Raw genomic sequence first — 16654 nt, 5'->3', positions numbered from 1 at the left:
ATGCTTTCTCTGCTGCCAGCATGAAGAGACACAAGAGGTATGGCATGTTTTTTGGAGACGGACAAGATAAGCCATGTGAAGTGGCGAGAATTACTGAACATAAAATGGCCAAACTCTAAGGGAAAGAAGTCAGTATTTCGTTCACACTTGATGAGTAAACCTCCCTCAGCAAAAGATGCATGTGTGTGGAATATATTGCAGTAATCAACATTTTCAAATAGCTTTTTGAATTTCCAATTATTAATTTTGCTATGACATCTGATTGTCATCCTACATTCCTAGGGTTTTTGGTACACACAACGATCTTGATTATTCAATAATATATGTACTCTTGAATACAAGATCCCATACTGTAACCCAATTGAGACAAAGTTCTAACAACTTCAATTCATTTGTTTTTTGTTTTTTTCAAACTGACACTTTTGTTCTAAGTATGCTTACAAAATTCCAACAACTTGAATATTTTCGGCTCATTTATGAATGAGAAGTTTTTTTTTAAAACATAATTTAATCAAAACTGGTGAATATATAGATGTGTATTTTGTGTGTGCAAAATATACAGAAAAAAAAGGCCTTAGGAAAAGAAGCACTTATTAACTCAACTTTTGTATAATAATATTAACACAAATGAAGAAAATTAGTGGAATTTCCAGAGTAAATGCACATATTAATACTGTCAAAAAACAATATGAATAATTAGCAATGTAAACATGTAATATAGTGCATGTTTAATAGAGTTGCATAGTTGTAATGCATGTAGACTAGAGGCCTGCATCCGGAGAAATATTAAGCTAAGAGAAGACAAACCACTTGAGAGTCCATGTTGTAAGAAATAGGGATCAACATTTTTGAAATAATGTCTTAGATATAATGTTCAAGGCTGTGATTTTGAGCCACTTGAGATTTTCCAAAAAGTTATGCTTATCCAAAATGGTCATCTTCCTTGTTTAGTGGGTTTTATGTTCAGTAATAAAAAGCAGAGTAGCCTTTTTCAAGTAGAATAACTGAGTAGTCTACTTTTAATGACACTAGTTTCTTTCTCTCTCTCTCTCTATATATATATATATATATATACACACACATCTAAATATAACTCTCTCTCTCTCTATATATATATATATACATACACATCTAAATATAACTCTCTCTCTATAGATATATATATATATATATATATATATATAAAATAAAAATTACAATTAAATTTACCAAAATGATCCCAGATGGTAAAATTAAAGTAAATTATAAATATTAAAGAATTAATATTTATAAAATTATCTCAGCCAGATGTAAAAGCTCGATAAAACCAAATAGGAAATAGAGCTTATAATATGAGCAAACAGTTCAAAGTGTTTAACATTTTATTAACTGTTTGCTCATATATATATATATATACACACACACACACACACATCTACATATATCTAACTCTCTCTCTCTCGATGTATATATATATATATATATATATATATATATATATTCCAGCAGTCAGAAGAATTCAGTTGGGTCTTTGTGCATCTTGGCTAATGAACTGTTAGTTTTTGGTTGGAAAATGTTTGGATTTGCAGGTCTGTCATTCAGTAGAAAAAAAGACAAGTATCATTGTAATGTTTTTCAAAATAAGACGTTACTTGTTTTAAGCTTGAGTTGTGGTTTTGTTTGGGGGGAGAACCATTTTGTCTAAGGAATGGTGCACCTTTGCCAAGTGATGTTACTTCAAGTAATATCACAAAGCTGGATACTCCACCAGACTAGATAAATTCTTGCTCTGGAATCCAGTAAGACCAAAGCGAAAGACATACTTCAACATATGTAAATGGTTAATTGGAGAGGGAAATTATGTTCTAAATTTCTTTACTCAGCATTTGAGAGTTAAAGAATCTTAATGGAACATTTGGATATCTATGTATCATGTAGAGTTCAAGTGTTAGCTCCAAATTTCTGAGAACTTTGATTGAAATAAAATAAAACAAAAACCTGAACAGGACATGTAATTGAAACACTTGTGAAAGACAAGCCCTTCTTACTTTGTATTCCTTAATAAGTATTTTAAAGTTATTGGTTATTCACTTAACTTTGTTTTTATGCTCTTAATTTCCAATATTTCTTCACTCTTTTTGAAGCTCTTAAAATATCATTCTGTGACTAAGTATGCTTAAATATAAGGTCTGGCCGTATGTATATGGTTTCTTATGTATGATACTAAAATAACTGGAACAATGCTTTTCTAAATGTTGAGTTAAAAGGGCTACTTACTTTACCTCCAAGACGACTGTCTGCATTCATTTTGCATCATAAACATTTTAAATCCTTATACCCCTAAATCCTATATATCTTAATCTATATACCTATAAAAGTGACACTGTCTGCGTGTATACATTTCCCTACCAAATTACTCTGTCCATTTTCAGTCTACATACTCAAGATTTAAAATAAGGGATATTGAGATTTTGGAAAATCTTTTTAATTGGTTTTCGGCCAGATATTTGACTGTCAAGGAGTTCAACGATTTGACCTTTGAAAACTCTACCAAACTCCACCGCCAATTTTCGGTCTAAACACTTGAAATTTTAGATGTAGGTTCTTTGGACATGGATCAAACCTTTTAACTTGATTTGAGCCCAAAACAATAAATGTTAAGGGGGTCAAAATTGGGATTAAAGTTTTAAAAAATTTAAACCAAAAATTGGCTGAGAGGTTAAACATTTGAAATTTTACATAAAGTGTATTCAGACATAAGGCAAGCTTTTTAATCGGTTTCTGGCCAAAATTTTGCTACCATGGGGTCAAAGTTCAAAAGATTTGACCTTTGCGGTCTCTAGCAAACTATTCAGCACATGTTGGGCATAAAAATTTGAAATTTTACATAAATGCAAAAATTAGATTTCTGGAAAATCTATAATAGTGCAGTAAATAATGGGCAATCAACAATCCAACAATAATGAGGTTGTTTGCACAGCAACTGAGAAGTCTAACCTGCTCGTCTGTCAGTTTGCCTCCGACTTTACTTTGGACCCAACAAACTACTCCCCTCCCAGATTTTCCTTTACAGACAGAAACTACATAAGATCAGAAAATCACCACTCCAAAAGGTAGTGATATAAAAAAAACAAAAAAAAAACAAACTTTGAAACCTTAAAAGCATGTAGACCTGATCTTATCCTGGCTATTTAAAAGAAAAAAAAATGGTCTGCTGAGGTTGCTCCAGTTTTCTTCAAACTTTTCAAGAAATGCTTTAACGAATCTTGTTTTCCTGACTGTGGGAAAATTGTTTCCATGGTACCAGTTTATAAGAATTCTGGAGAAACAACCGACCCATTAAATTATCACCCATAATCTATATATACAAAAGCAAAAATGTATGCATTAGTGTGTGCACTTTTTCTGTATGCCCGCAAAAGACTTTGAGGGGACACTCCGTCGGCTCATTCTTTCTTCAAACTTTTTATATGCTGTCTAAATCATAATATCTATGACTTAAGAATGAGGGTCGCGTCTATCTTTAATTTGTCCAACGTTTACATGCTATTTTCGATCGCCGCGTATTAATTCGGCTTTTTGGATAAAAGCAAAACTAATTTGAAGCTGGCATTGAACATCTGGAAAGCAATCAGCTTTGATCAATGCAGAGTTTCTCCTTATATCAGACAATTGCTATTCAATTTGGACAATCCCCTTTTGATGGGGAGCTGGTTTCCTCCCAACATCTTGGGGAAACACAATCAGCCAAAGTTGGGTAAACAAACCAAAAAAAAACTGCCCCACAGTAAAAGTTAACTCCGCTACTAATATTTGACCTCATAAAGTCATTAAGTGCAGGCACCTGTCAATTCTGTTTCTACTTAAATAAATTTAAACATGTTTCAGTTACTGTTTCTTGCTGGCCGAGCGGTTAACGTGTCACGTTTTTTCACACTTTATTTTTCGACTTCGCCTCAAGGCTTCGGGCTTGATCCTACCTACCTACCAAAACTTTCTTTTAACCCCCCCCCCCCGACATAAACACCCGGGCAACGATATTTTTAAGAAGTTTCAACATTGTTTTTTTCTATACAATATTTAAACAGGGTTATTACTTCGCTTATTCTTTTGTCTTGATTTACCCCACCCACCCTCGCCCGAGCACACACACCTCTAAACAGCCGGGCAACGCCGGGTACCCCCACTAGTCTATAATATAAAGGGCAAAAATCTATTTAAATGTATGTATGTTTTACAAAAACTTTCGACAGAGGCAACAGATTTTCCCAGGATCAGTATCATTTTGAAGCTCGATCCTTTGGATGACAAATATCGAAAAATTGACCAAAAACATTAATTCCTTCACACTCAACTGGGCATTTTTCTACACGAAGTGGTCACTTTTTTGCCGATATTTTCAAAAGCTATCATCTCTTCAATTATCTAGCCTTAATTTTAACTACGTCAGTTCCGGTTTGGCGATTGGCGCAAAAGCTAATGCGTTACATTTTTTTTTTTCCACTTTTTTTTCTTCCTTCGTGGTACAGGTTCAAGCCTGCCTACCTACTCCACCTTTTATTTTTTTTTTTTTTTTTTCGCTCAGCCAACACTTTTACACACCTCCACTTTCTTTCCTGCCTTCACGTCACCGGTTCAAGCCTGCCTGCTTACTACAATTTTTTTTTTTTTTTGCTCAACACACACCTACAAACACCTGGGCAATGCCGGGCACCCAGGCTAGTCTATAATATGAATATCACCTGTCTGTTTAAATGTGTGTATGTATGTATATATGTTTGTATGTCTGCCTAAAACTTTCGACAGAGGTGACGGATTTTCACCAGATTGGTATTGTTTTGAAGCTCGCCCCTTCAGGTGACAAATATCGAAAAATTAGCTAAAAACATTAATTCCTTGACCCTCAACTGGGCACTTTTCTACAAGGAGGGGGTCACTTTTTTGGCTGATATTTTCCAAAGTCACCCCCTCTTTTCGATTGACTCGCCTTAATTTAAACCATCGCCACTTCGAGTTTGGAAAAGCAAAAACGTCACTTTTTTTTCACATTCTTTTCTTCCTTCGGGTTTGAGTCTGCCTGCCACCACTTTTTTTTTTTGCTCAACACACATCTCCAAACACCCAGGCAATGCTAGGCACCCAGGCTAGTAATAAATAAGTGTAATTATAAATATGTACCCATGGATATAACGTATAATGAAATCGATGTTGAACATTTTGAGAGGAATTAAATTGAGATTCAAATCTAGCAATGTTGCGAGTATCATTAGCTAGATAAGCACGCTAATTCTCATAATATAATACTCATTTTCTCCACATTTGATTGTGGTAAGAATCTTGGGTTTAAGATATTCAGATCCAAGGTTCAAATTGTTTGATTACATCACCATACTGACGATTGTTGGTGAACATGAAACATATCTAGCAGCCGTATAGCGCAACGGTTAAAAACACTGACTGTCGTTTGGGTGGTCGGGTTTTGATCCTGGCTTGAAGTAGTTACTTGTCTATCCGTACTGATGAGCTGTGATACAGCAAAACAGTACTATGTGGATGACTATAATGCTCCCTATCTTGGGTTGAGCATATTGGGAAGTGATATACAAATTGCCATTAGCGTATTAAGCGATGCTCTTTGTGTAAACAAATTGAGCTTAGGTATTTGGACAATGTCAAAACATTGTTAATTCACTGCCCACACAGCAGCAGCAGCCATATAGCGCAATGGTTAGAAGCTCTGACTGTCATTTGGGTGGTCGGGTATCGATCCTGGCTTGAGGTAGTTGCGTGATGAGCTGTGAAACAAAGCATGTGGTTGACTATATATATAAGTGTATTCCTTCTATTATAATATAATCAGACAGAAGTTTTGTATTGTATGATATTTCAAAAAGTTTTCCTTTGTCAGATATGCAAACTAAATTAACCTAATATGTCTATTGACATCTCTATATTAATAAACTAGAGATGATTATCCCAGTTACAAAAAGGCCTTATAAGAAAAGAAACACTAAGGTTGAAAGTAGAAAATAATAATGGCCATTTATTATTAATTCAAAAAAATGGCCACTCCACCTGCCTACACCTGGTGCAGGTTTTCTGCTAATTATCATTCAGCTTAATTACAATTCATCAATTGCTACAGTTTGTCCAAGCTGATTCACTCTCAAATAAGTTATACTTACAGGTGGTAGCCGGACACCTTACTCAGCCATTATTTTCTACTTTCACTCTCCCGCTATTCACTGAGCAAATATTTCATAGTCTATGCTTATTGTAAATCAATGTAAATATTTCATTTTATGAATGTGATTTAATCTTTCACCCACGACTCATTTCCTAGGTAAATAATAAGCGCCCCTTTTCTTTTTACTTCTAATTCTAACAACAATTTCATTGGCTACTCGGGAAAAACTTCATTATAGTTTGACTTTATTGAACACTTTTTGTTACATTCAACATGGCTGCAACATTCAACATTCTATTTCAAAACAACGAGGTCCTGAATTATCACAATTAATCTATTATGAATGATGTATCCCAACAAAATTAAAACTTTCATAGATCCTTAACTTAAGTAAATGATTGTTAAATTAATCTTCAAACAAATGCTTTCACGTTATAATTTTTGTTGGCATTAATATCAAACAAACAGAATGTGTGGGTGTTTATTATCGTTGTTACTATTGCTGCTACTATTGTTATTATAGTGGTACTGATCATCATCATCACGGGGTCCTTGCCCGGACCAATGTGACTCTTCCTCTCCGGAGTTTCCTGTCTTCCATCAGTTGCCTCAGATCTTCAGGTTCACAGTTGGCATTGTGTGCTATTTGTTGGATGTACGTGGATCTAGGTCATCCTCTGCTTGCGCGTCCGTGTCATCAAGTCCATAGCAATACATCACTCACTAATTCATGCTTGCTCCTCAGACAATGACTGGCATCTTTCTCTGATAGTATTAGATATGGCAGGTAGATTGCCATAAAGTTTCTAATTCGTGGGATGATTTTGCCAAGATATATTTAATATTGTTCTTAGCATATGGGTGTACGTGCCATATAGTTTTCTTTCCAATCTTTTGGGGAGTGTCCAGGTTGTAGCACCGTAAACAAGGACAGACTCTACTACTGAAGAACTGCCTTTTCAGTTTGTCAGCCAGTCTCGAAATCCATACTGAATATAGCCCATCCAATACGCCCATGCTTTTGAGATGCGAATTCCGATCTCTCTGGTACTAACGATTACTTTTTCTGCCCCGATACAGGCTTCTAATTGGGAGGGGAGAATGCACATTTTTTATCATTAAGATTTTATTTAATGCTTTGATTTGATTCAATTTTAATCAAATTTTCATAAAAAAAAAAAAAAAAAAAAAAAAAAAAAGAATTCAAACCATATATTTCAACTGTGAGAGACCTGACTGTTAAAAAACCAATCCACCAGGTCACCACAAACATTTTACTTGTTTGTTTTTGCATTAATAAATGCATATTACTGTTCACTAAGCCTTCCTCATGTTTTTGTTCTAACATTGATATATTATTATCATTTTTAACATTACACAAGGAAGATTACTAGTGCAAGTTTTATTTACATACCTCTATGTAAGGACAGATAAAAAAAAAACATAAGTTAATAAAAACAATATACCATTGGTGTCGTAGTCAACATTATGTTTCTGAATTTCAAAGACGAGGATTGATTACTCATACTATTTGAGGAGCCATGGCGCAGTGGTTAGAGTACTTGGAAAAATCAATTGTAAAAGTGATCTTCTATTGAAGGTTCAATTCTCAGTGTGGGCGACCAAAAAATACAATTACAAAGGACCTCTGTCCAGTCATGGCTGATGGAACAAGAGCATGCTACCCCTGCGAAGTAAATAAAGGGATCCGTTCGAAATTCCATCCAAATTCTGAGTTCAACAAGTTACATCTGAAAAAGGTTGGATGTTACATTGAAACGTTTTGAAAATGACACTCAAAATGAGAACAGTAGCCTGAAGAATCCAAATAGGATTTCAACATTAACTTAATCCTTTTTCATACTTTTTTTCTCAAACCAAAAGAAAATTCTTTGATTTAGTCAGTAAAAATTCAAAAAAGACAAAACAAAAAATATTTCCATTTTTTTCTTTTCAAAATATCCATCGTTTTTTTTTTATTCGTTTATATTTGCATTTTTACTACAAAATTGTTGCTTACAGTACATTTGTAAAAATATTTGTTTACATTAATGCCGAGATAATTAATCAGAATAGGAAAAATCAAATTTTGCGGGGTATCGGAATCAATATTGATATCGTATGCGTAATTTCAGATTCTAAAAACGATTTTCTAACTTTTTTTAAAGCTTAATTTCCTATAGTTAACACATGTGAAAAATATAGATGAAAATCTCATGAGTTTTTCCAAATATTGGATACAATACATAAAGGGAAGGCATTAAGATTATCAAATTTAAAAAAAAAAAAAAATCAATTAAAAGTAAATGAGGTATTTTCCGGCATATCCTTCCAAATGGAATTATAAATTTTTAGGTGATTTTAGAATTAAAATTAGTAATCGTATTCGAATCGAGGGAAAATATTGGGATACTCCCATCACTAGTACACATATACAATAATTGGATTTAAATATAATCTTGAGTACTTATTCAATAACATATTTTATTACAAAAGTTTATACAAATAAAATGAGAGAATTCAATAATAAAGCACAGAAATGAAAATAAGATTTAGTACACACTTTTACAAAATATATCTGCAAAATTCCAGGTCAATAATAAATTACATGCATTGCTTTTTGTGCAGGTGTACAATAACGTTGAAAAGAAATAAAACAATTTGTTACATTTAAAAAAAAAAAAAATGCATCATGGCCACCAGTGATTAAAATATTTGCTTTCAATTCGATTTCATAATAAGGAACAGCATGGCTGCCATTGTTTTACCTAATTTGATTGTAAATTGATAACATAATTATTAATATTCGATTCAAGGGTAGCAGCAGGAATTTCTTCAGCTCGTCAATTTTCTTGCAAATGCGGAGACACTGATGTTGCTAGTATAACATAAAAGAGTACATTATGTTATTTGTATTGAGGACTGCATGCAAACAAGCAAATAAAGAAGCATACTGGTGGATAAATTTTTTATTTGAGTTGTGTTACAACATATCAACAATTTTTTTTTTTTTTGGGGGGGGGGTATTTAAGGTTTTTAATAATGTTAAATGAGTTATTAAGAATATTATTGGAAATGAGGCTTCATACCTTTCCCTAGATTTAATAGATGTGTATGCAGTTTGTGTGTACTTTATCTTAGTTACAAACAATTGTGCCACTTATTTTTTAATTTTTTTTTTTTTTTTTTTGTAATATTAATCAAACACTAAATATACATGCTAATGTATATTTTGCATATTTAAGTATTCTTTTCACCAAAATATTTAATTGAATGAAATCGATAAGAATGGCTGCTTTTCATACATTTTTAAGCAGTTTAATTAATTACCTTAGGGGAATAAAAAAAATTACATAAAAAGTTAAAAAAAAAAAAAAAAAGTATTAGAAGATTATCACAATGCAAAGAAATTGGAAAGTTGTTAGTGTTCAGAAGGAAAGACAGAAACAAATCATTTTATATATGTATAATTTTATTTATTTATTTATTTTTCTTTTACAAAAGTAAATCCTACTTATAGAGTCAAAACTTCCACATAGTGATCTAATGTGTGTGTGGCTGTCTTGCTCCAGAATATATTTTGAGGAAAATCCTTTGTCAAATGGTAGGTGTTTCAAATCTTTTGAAAACCGTGTGGACATGAAATTTCTTTTAATAATCCCCTAAATATATATCACACACAATGCTTCAAACAAACTAGATTTCATTCTTAAGAAAAAAAAAAACTGCTTGCGACAATTTATAAAATATCTTACATAAAATCAACATATTTAAGTTTTAAAATATGCTTATTATAATATAAATTATGATCAACATTTGTAAATTAAAATTTGAAGATTTTTCAAGATGGACGTTTCTTGCTTAACAGCTGACAGATGCATTATGGAAATTTTTTTTCCCCCCCTATTTACCGAGACATTTTTGCAGAGGAATTCTAGTTTTGGCATAAGAATTCACAACAGTTAACGAAAGCATTCATCTTACCCGTTTCCCCGGCCTGGTCAAAGAATCACCAAATCAATGTCTCTTTTCCTTTTTTGCTTTTATCTCGGCATTTTATCTCATTCATTTGTAATGTTGTCTCCAATGTAATAACATCTTTTTTCCTCTTGGCTTTTACATATCTGAAGAAGGCATAAATTGTACCGAAACGTCATATGAACTGAATAATAAAGCCTATTTTACATAAGAGTTTGCACTCGTTACTTATGTATAAGAGTTATATCATGATTATAAGAATATATATTTGGGTTTTTTTTATTCTATAACCAGTATTTCTAATTGTAACAAATCAGAAGTTCAATGAAAATGAATTTTCATTTTGAGAGCATGTATGTCATAAGTTATTGTTCCAAAACCAGAAGATGTATTCAATTCACACTCTTAAGTTTTTAGTTCTATAAATATGGCTTTCTAAGACATTTTTTTTTTCCTACATATATTTTGAACTCAATTATTGGGGGGGGGGATTAGGGGTCTTCCACTATTCACTGAAGTACATGTAAGATGTAATTCACAAAAATAAATACTATATATATTTTTAAATTGGGTGTGAATTAAATACATATTCTGGTTTTGGAATGCTAACGTGTGTTTGTGTATGTGTGTGTGCGTAATTCTAATGAGCAAGTCTTTATTCAGATCGATGACCTGATGGTGTGTTTTGAACATCCAGAAATAGATATGTATATCCAGGATTATTTGCAGATCTAACTCTTCAGAAGTCCAAAAGATGATTGTTTATATAAGTACGAAATTATATATATATATATAACAATTTTTGAAAAGTCATGGGAATTTAACTATTTATTAATTTATTAATATTATTTAACAATATGCATTACTTCACCATTTAATTCATTAATTTAACAATATTAATATTTAATTAAAATATTGTTTACTTATATAGTAGTTACATTTTTTTTAAACATAGCATATATTTTTGCATTAAAGAAATGACCAGTACTCAATTATGTAAGTAACATTTTATATATAATTTCAAGTAACTATACATTAGTTCAATTATCCATTGATACCTTCAGTTTCAGGTAGTTTCAGGAAATTTCAAATTGAATTCCAAGATAGATCTTACAGATACGAAATTTTCTTAAATATATTTTTTTATAATTCAAAACGGTTCGTACTAGTTCAATTAATCCCATACACCTCCATGATATGCAAGATATTGCTTTGTATATTTTTGATATTCTCTATGTCATATACATCTGTAGCAGCCGACACTCACTACATCACAGGCAGGAACTACTTCTCACGACTTCAAGATTTGAAATCTATTTCCTCCTAGCTTGTCCAATCACAAGTCAGCTCCATCACATGACAGAATGTATAAAAGGCGAAATCACAAACCTTTAATCTTCTTTCTCGCTGCTAAGCCCAGCAGTACACATCGCCGAGGGGCTTTGGCCCCCAGCTAAACGTGAGTACTACAAGCTAACAATGGCTCTTTTCTATAACATTTATTTCCACGTACTGTACCCAAACGAACATTCTTTGTCATGCTAAAGAATATACAACTCACTCACGCACGGCAACACACTGAAGACTTTGCCCTTTCTTTCTCTTTTAACCGGTTTCCTTCGTACCAACAGCTACTATCTATAAACACGCATAAACAGAACTGAACTGTTCCCTTCAACCAGCCGGCATGATATTAATTCCGTCTATACATACGAACACTGAACTCTCCTACTAATACGTTTCTCTCCTACTAAAGCTACTAACGAGAATAACAAATAAAGTTGTTTATCAATATAGAATGAAACTCCATTGCATTCTGTCATCTTTATATTTTGGTGAACCTGAGCGTTAGAAGAGAGAAACAGAATTAGTATCATGCCAGCTGGTTAAAGAGGGGAACAGTTCAGTTCTGTTTATGCATGTTTATAGGTAGTAGTCGCCAGGATGAAGGAAGCCGGTTAAAAGAGAAAGAAAGGGCAAAGTCTTCAGTGTATTAATGTATTGTCGTGGGTTAGGCCTAGGGTTAGGGTGTCGCTGTATATTCTTTAGCATGACAAAGAATGTTCGTTTGGGTAGTCCTGTAGAATGATAAAGTTCGTGTGGGTACAGCACATGGAAAGAAATGGTAGTTAGAAGAGAGCCACTTATAGCTTGTAGTACTCATGTTCAGCCGAGGGTCAGGATCAAAGAGAGTTAATGGTTTCAGATTTCGCCTGTCACGTGATTGAGAGCTGGCTTGTGATTGGATAAGCCAGGGAGAAAATGGATTTCAAATCTCGAAGTCATGAGAAGTAGTCTCTGCCTGTGATGTAGCGGATGTCGGCTGCTAGGGATATCCCAACACCTTCTCAAATGTAGGAAAGGGGAAGGAAGCAGACCCATCCTTGGTCATCTTCTCCTGCAAGTCACGACAGAGTTGCATGACTAAAAGGTCAAAACCGGCCTCCTCTAATCTATCACACACTGTCTGATACATGAAATTGAAAGAATCAAAATCGTTACTAGCTGTGACCATATTGCTGACATAAAAACCATTGCAGAGAACAGAGGGCAATGCACCATAACTGTACTGCATAAAATTTGAGAAGCAGACATCGCCTGAGACTGAAGCCCTAGGCGATGTCTGCTTCTGGGCAAAGCAGCAAGAAAGTGATTTCACCTTTTATATACTCGGTCATGTGATAGAGCTGGCTTGTGATTGGACAAGCCAGGAGGAAATGGATTTCAAATCTTGAGGTCGTGGAAGTAGTTCCTGCCTGTGATGTAGCGAGTGTCGGCTGCTACAGATGTATATGATTGAAGGCCAAAACAATTATAAAAATTATTTTGAGATGAGGATTGGTTATTCATATTTGAATACTTCAAACTACTGTTCTCATCTTCAGTGTCATTTTTCACAAGGTTTCAGTCGATGTAAGCTTCGACCTTCTTCAGGTGCATCGAACGGAACCCTTTATTTCACTTCCACAAGGACCCATGATGCAGTGGTTAGAGTACTCGGAAAAATCAATTGTAAAAGTGATAATCTCCTGAAGATTGAAGGTTCAATTCTCAGTGTGGGTGACTTAAAACAATTGCGAATCATGGCTGACTGAATGAGAGCATGCTATCCCAGTGAAGTAAATAAAGGGTTTTCATTCAAAATTCCATCCAAATTCCCGAGTTTAACAGAAACATTCCAGAGTTCGACAAGATACACCTGAAGGTTGAAGGTTACATCGAAGAAAATGTGAAAATGACACCTAAGATGAAAACAGTAGTCTTAGGATCTGAATATTACAAAAAACTGTTTTTGGTGAATGTATGAAAACGTTCCCTGCGTTTGTTGGTTAAGGTTATGACTTATGTGAGAAATTGATAGAGATTAAATTAAATGTATAAGTATTTTATATATACATGTATTTTATATATACATGAAAGTATAATGCATGCTTAGGTCTTGACATGAAATAAAATTAAAATATTCATAAGAGTAAGTATATAAAATAAAAAATTGAAAAAATACAGTAAAATAAAATTTATTAAGAATTGGTTAATAATTGTTAGCTCTTTACATAAAAATTACAAATAACATTGCTACGTAGACTTCAAATATGAAATTATTTACAATCTCCCAAACATTGACCAAGAGTTTTTGGCATTTCTCCAGAATTCCCATCATATTAAACAAAATTAAAAATCTGTATGATGCCAGAAAGAAAATATCTTCCAAAAATCGTGTAAACTGATCAAGTAATTTTATTTTTAAAAAAGAAAACCAAATATTGTGGTCAAGCAAACAGCGAAGATACTGTGACACCATCTTGAAAACAAGGGAAATAACTTCAATTAATTTTAACTTGTGAGATTTTAGAAAGCTATTATTAACACGAGAACATTGGAAAAACTTGAATTTGCTTAATGTTTTTCTTTATAAAAATAAAACTACTGGATCAATTTATGTGATTTTTGGAATATATTTTTTTTCCATGACAGATACATACGTTATACAGATTTTTTTTCTTTTTATAAGAGGGGATTTCTGGACAAGAACTTTTTTTTTAGATTTATTTTGCTCATAGATATACCAACCTAACCCAAAGAATTGGTTTTGCAATAAAATTTACAGGACATACAAGAGATTAAGGCGATAGCTCATTTTTTTTGACCCCATGAATCTTTACATTTTTTATTTGAAATGAGTAATGTCTTAAATGAAATAAAGCCATATGAACTACAAGAAACTTTTTCACTGCTGATTTCAACCCAGCTGAAGGAGAGCTGCATTCTCAATCAGAATCCTTGAGCCTTGGAATAGACTTCTAAATGAGGTAATACGTGCATCAACAACAATGCAGAATTTAAGACAGGTGCTAGACTACTGTGTCTTCTCTAAAATTTTGCTATCTTTTCCCTACATCGTAATTGAAACAGCAGGAAGACTTGATGTTGCCCGGAATTGAATGATGATCAAATGTTTCACACTCCCATATTTTTATTGTCATAGACCATTTTTCAATCAAATCGATTGATTGCCTGCTATTGTTGAGGACCCATTGCAATGCACCAGGAGGAAACTTCACATGCTTCCCCAAAGTGGCAGTCCACAATACAATGCAGTCTACATTGCACTGTAGAGAACCTACTATTGATTTTATAAAAAAAATTTTATATATAACAGCTTGGATTCAAATTTAAAAGGCAAAACTGAAGTATCCTAGTTTAATTGCACTCTAAACAGAAACATTCATTTTGAACATGCTCCTGTCATATCAAAGAACCTACTGTTGATTTTATATGCTGGGGGTTTTTCTACTTGTGTGGTGATAAGTTCTCAAATGCACTTGTAGTATTAGGCTGTATTAGGTGTTAATTGGAAAAAATCGCCTGTTCTTGCTTTAATCAGATTTTTTCGATTATTGATACTTATCGAAGACATTCAGATACAAAACCTATCTAAGAACACTTCCATATACATAATGTACATTTGTGTGAAATTTCATAAAAATCTGCGCAGCCATTGCAGAGTTTATAGGTAACGAACACAAAGTTCCTTTTATATATAATAAAGTAACACAAGAGATTAGAGAAAATATTAGCAGAAATAAGCATACCTACCTTTCATTAATTGCATAAAGGAGAGATAGAGAGGTGGGAGAGATAGTAAAATGCATATAGAATATCACGTTTGCAGCTTCTTTCTAAATATTACCAGGCAAATGGATTGTATTAGTCTTACTTTTTTTCTTATCACTTTCCAGGATTTAAAATGATTATAACAGAAGTAGGAAGGGAAAAATGTGATTGTCTGGGAGGTGGGGGGGGGGCGAGAAAAGGGAAAGAAATTAAATCGGAAGAAGCAGACGATTTTTTTTGTTTTGTTTCAACAGATTTTATAGAGTTGAGTTTTGGGGTTTGGACAGACAAAGTCATGAATCAAAGAGCTGAGAAAAGAAAAGAAAAACAGTATGGTAAACATGATTGAGGAAGAAAAAAATGATGTCCCAATTATCCAATAACAAAACGTTTTTTTTTTTAATTAAATATAAAAATAAAACAATTTTTTTTTTTTAATCAAAAGAATTAATTTATTGAAACATCTCTTGCAAAAAACTTTGATAGTTCCCATGAAAAAAAAATTTTTTTTTTCTTTAATAGTTGTTTTCATGTTTTTGTCTTAAAAAATTTTAATGTTAATTTTTTTGAAAGAAAAATTATGTCACATATAGTAAGTCTTATCTTGTATGAAAATTTGAATTTACTGTTTGGCAGTGTTTGTGTCTACTTTTTCAGGAAACTTTTCTGGATGATAACAGTAAACTTCAAGAAGATATCAACACTCCCTTAGGTTTAGCATGAGTACCTATAATATTATGGATGAGGTCACACTCCCTGAAATCGAATTATTTTTATTGTTCAGGGAAAGACTTATTGAAATAACATACTATTTTTACTTACCAATTTTAGCAGATTTTGAGCATTAAATTGTTATAACCTTGACAGATTTGGAGCATTAAATTGTTATAACCTTGACAGATTTTGAGCATTAAATTATTATAACCTTGACAGATTTTGAGCATTAAATTGTTATAACCTTGACAGATTTTGAGCATTAAATTGTTATAACCTTGACAGATTTTGAGCATTAAATTGTTATAACCTTGACAGATTTTGAGCATTAAATTGTTATAACCTTGACAGATTTTGAGCATTACATTGTTATAACCTTGACAGATTTTGAGCATTAAATTGTTATAACCTTGACAGATTTTGAGCATTAAATTGTTATAACCTTGACAACTTTTGAGCATTAAATTGTTAATCTTGACAACTTTTGAGCATTAAATTGTTAATCTTGACAGATTTTTTTGCTTTCTAGCATTAAATTTTTTATTTTAATTCTTTTCATATACATTTGTATTTTTTCTGTCATTGTGTTTTGCTGTAGACACCACTATAGAAATAGGAGAAAGTACCCTCAAGCAAAATTCCGGCAAAATATAAATGTTAATGTATCATGTCAGATAATAC

General features: G+C 32.7%; 1 protein-coding gene across 4 annotated transcripts in view; it reads right to left on the bottom strand.

Moving 5' to 3' along the window:
* The window catches only part of LOC145268253 (differentially expressed in FDCP 6 homolog), a 143109-nt gene that overhangs the window by 6311 nt on the left and 120144 nt on the right, over positions 1-16654 (bottom strand). The window contains exons 8-9 of one of the 4 annotated variants that reach the window (XR_013864867.1): positions 10151-10290; positions 8918-9044 (exon numbers count right to left, since the gene is read on the bottom strand). The exons of 1 other annotated variant lie outside the window; for it this stretch is intronic. Coding sequence is in view for 1 of the 3 variants with exons in the window: in XM_080123596.1 (XP_079979722.1) it covers positions 8931-9044 (114 nt within the window). In the remaining 2 variants the exon portion in view is untranslated. Of the gene's footprint in view, positions 1-8791; positions 9045-10150; positions 10291-16654 lie in introns of those variants that run through there. 2 more of the 4 variants (XR_013864866.1, XM_080123596.1) reach the window with 2 other exon arrangements.

The sequence above is a fragment of the Euprymna scolopes genome, chromosome 43 (genome assembly GCF_053919585.1).
Source record: "Euprymna scolopes isolate OS-2025 chromosome 43, ASM5391958v1, whole genome shotgun sequence".
Lineage (NCBI taxonomy): Eukaryota > Metazoa > Mollusca > Cephalopoda > Sepiida > Sepiolidae > Euprymna > Euprymna scolopes.
The sequence above is the reverse complement of the archived record's forward strand: the minus strand, read 5'-3'. Positions and strand labels throughout refer to the sequence as shown.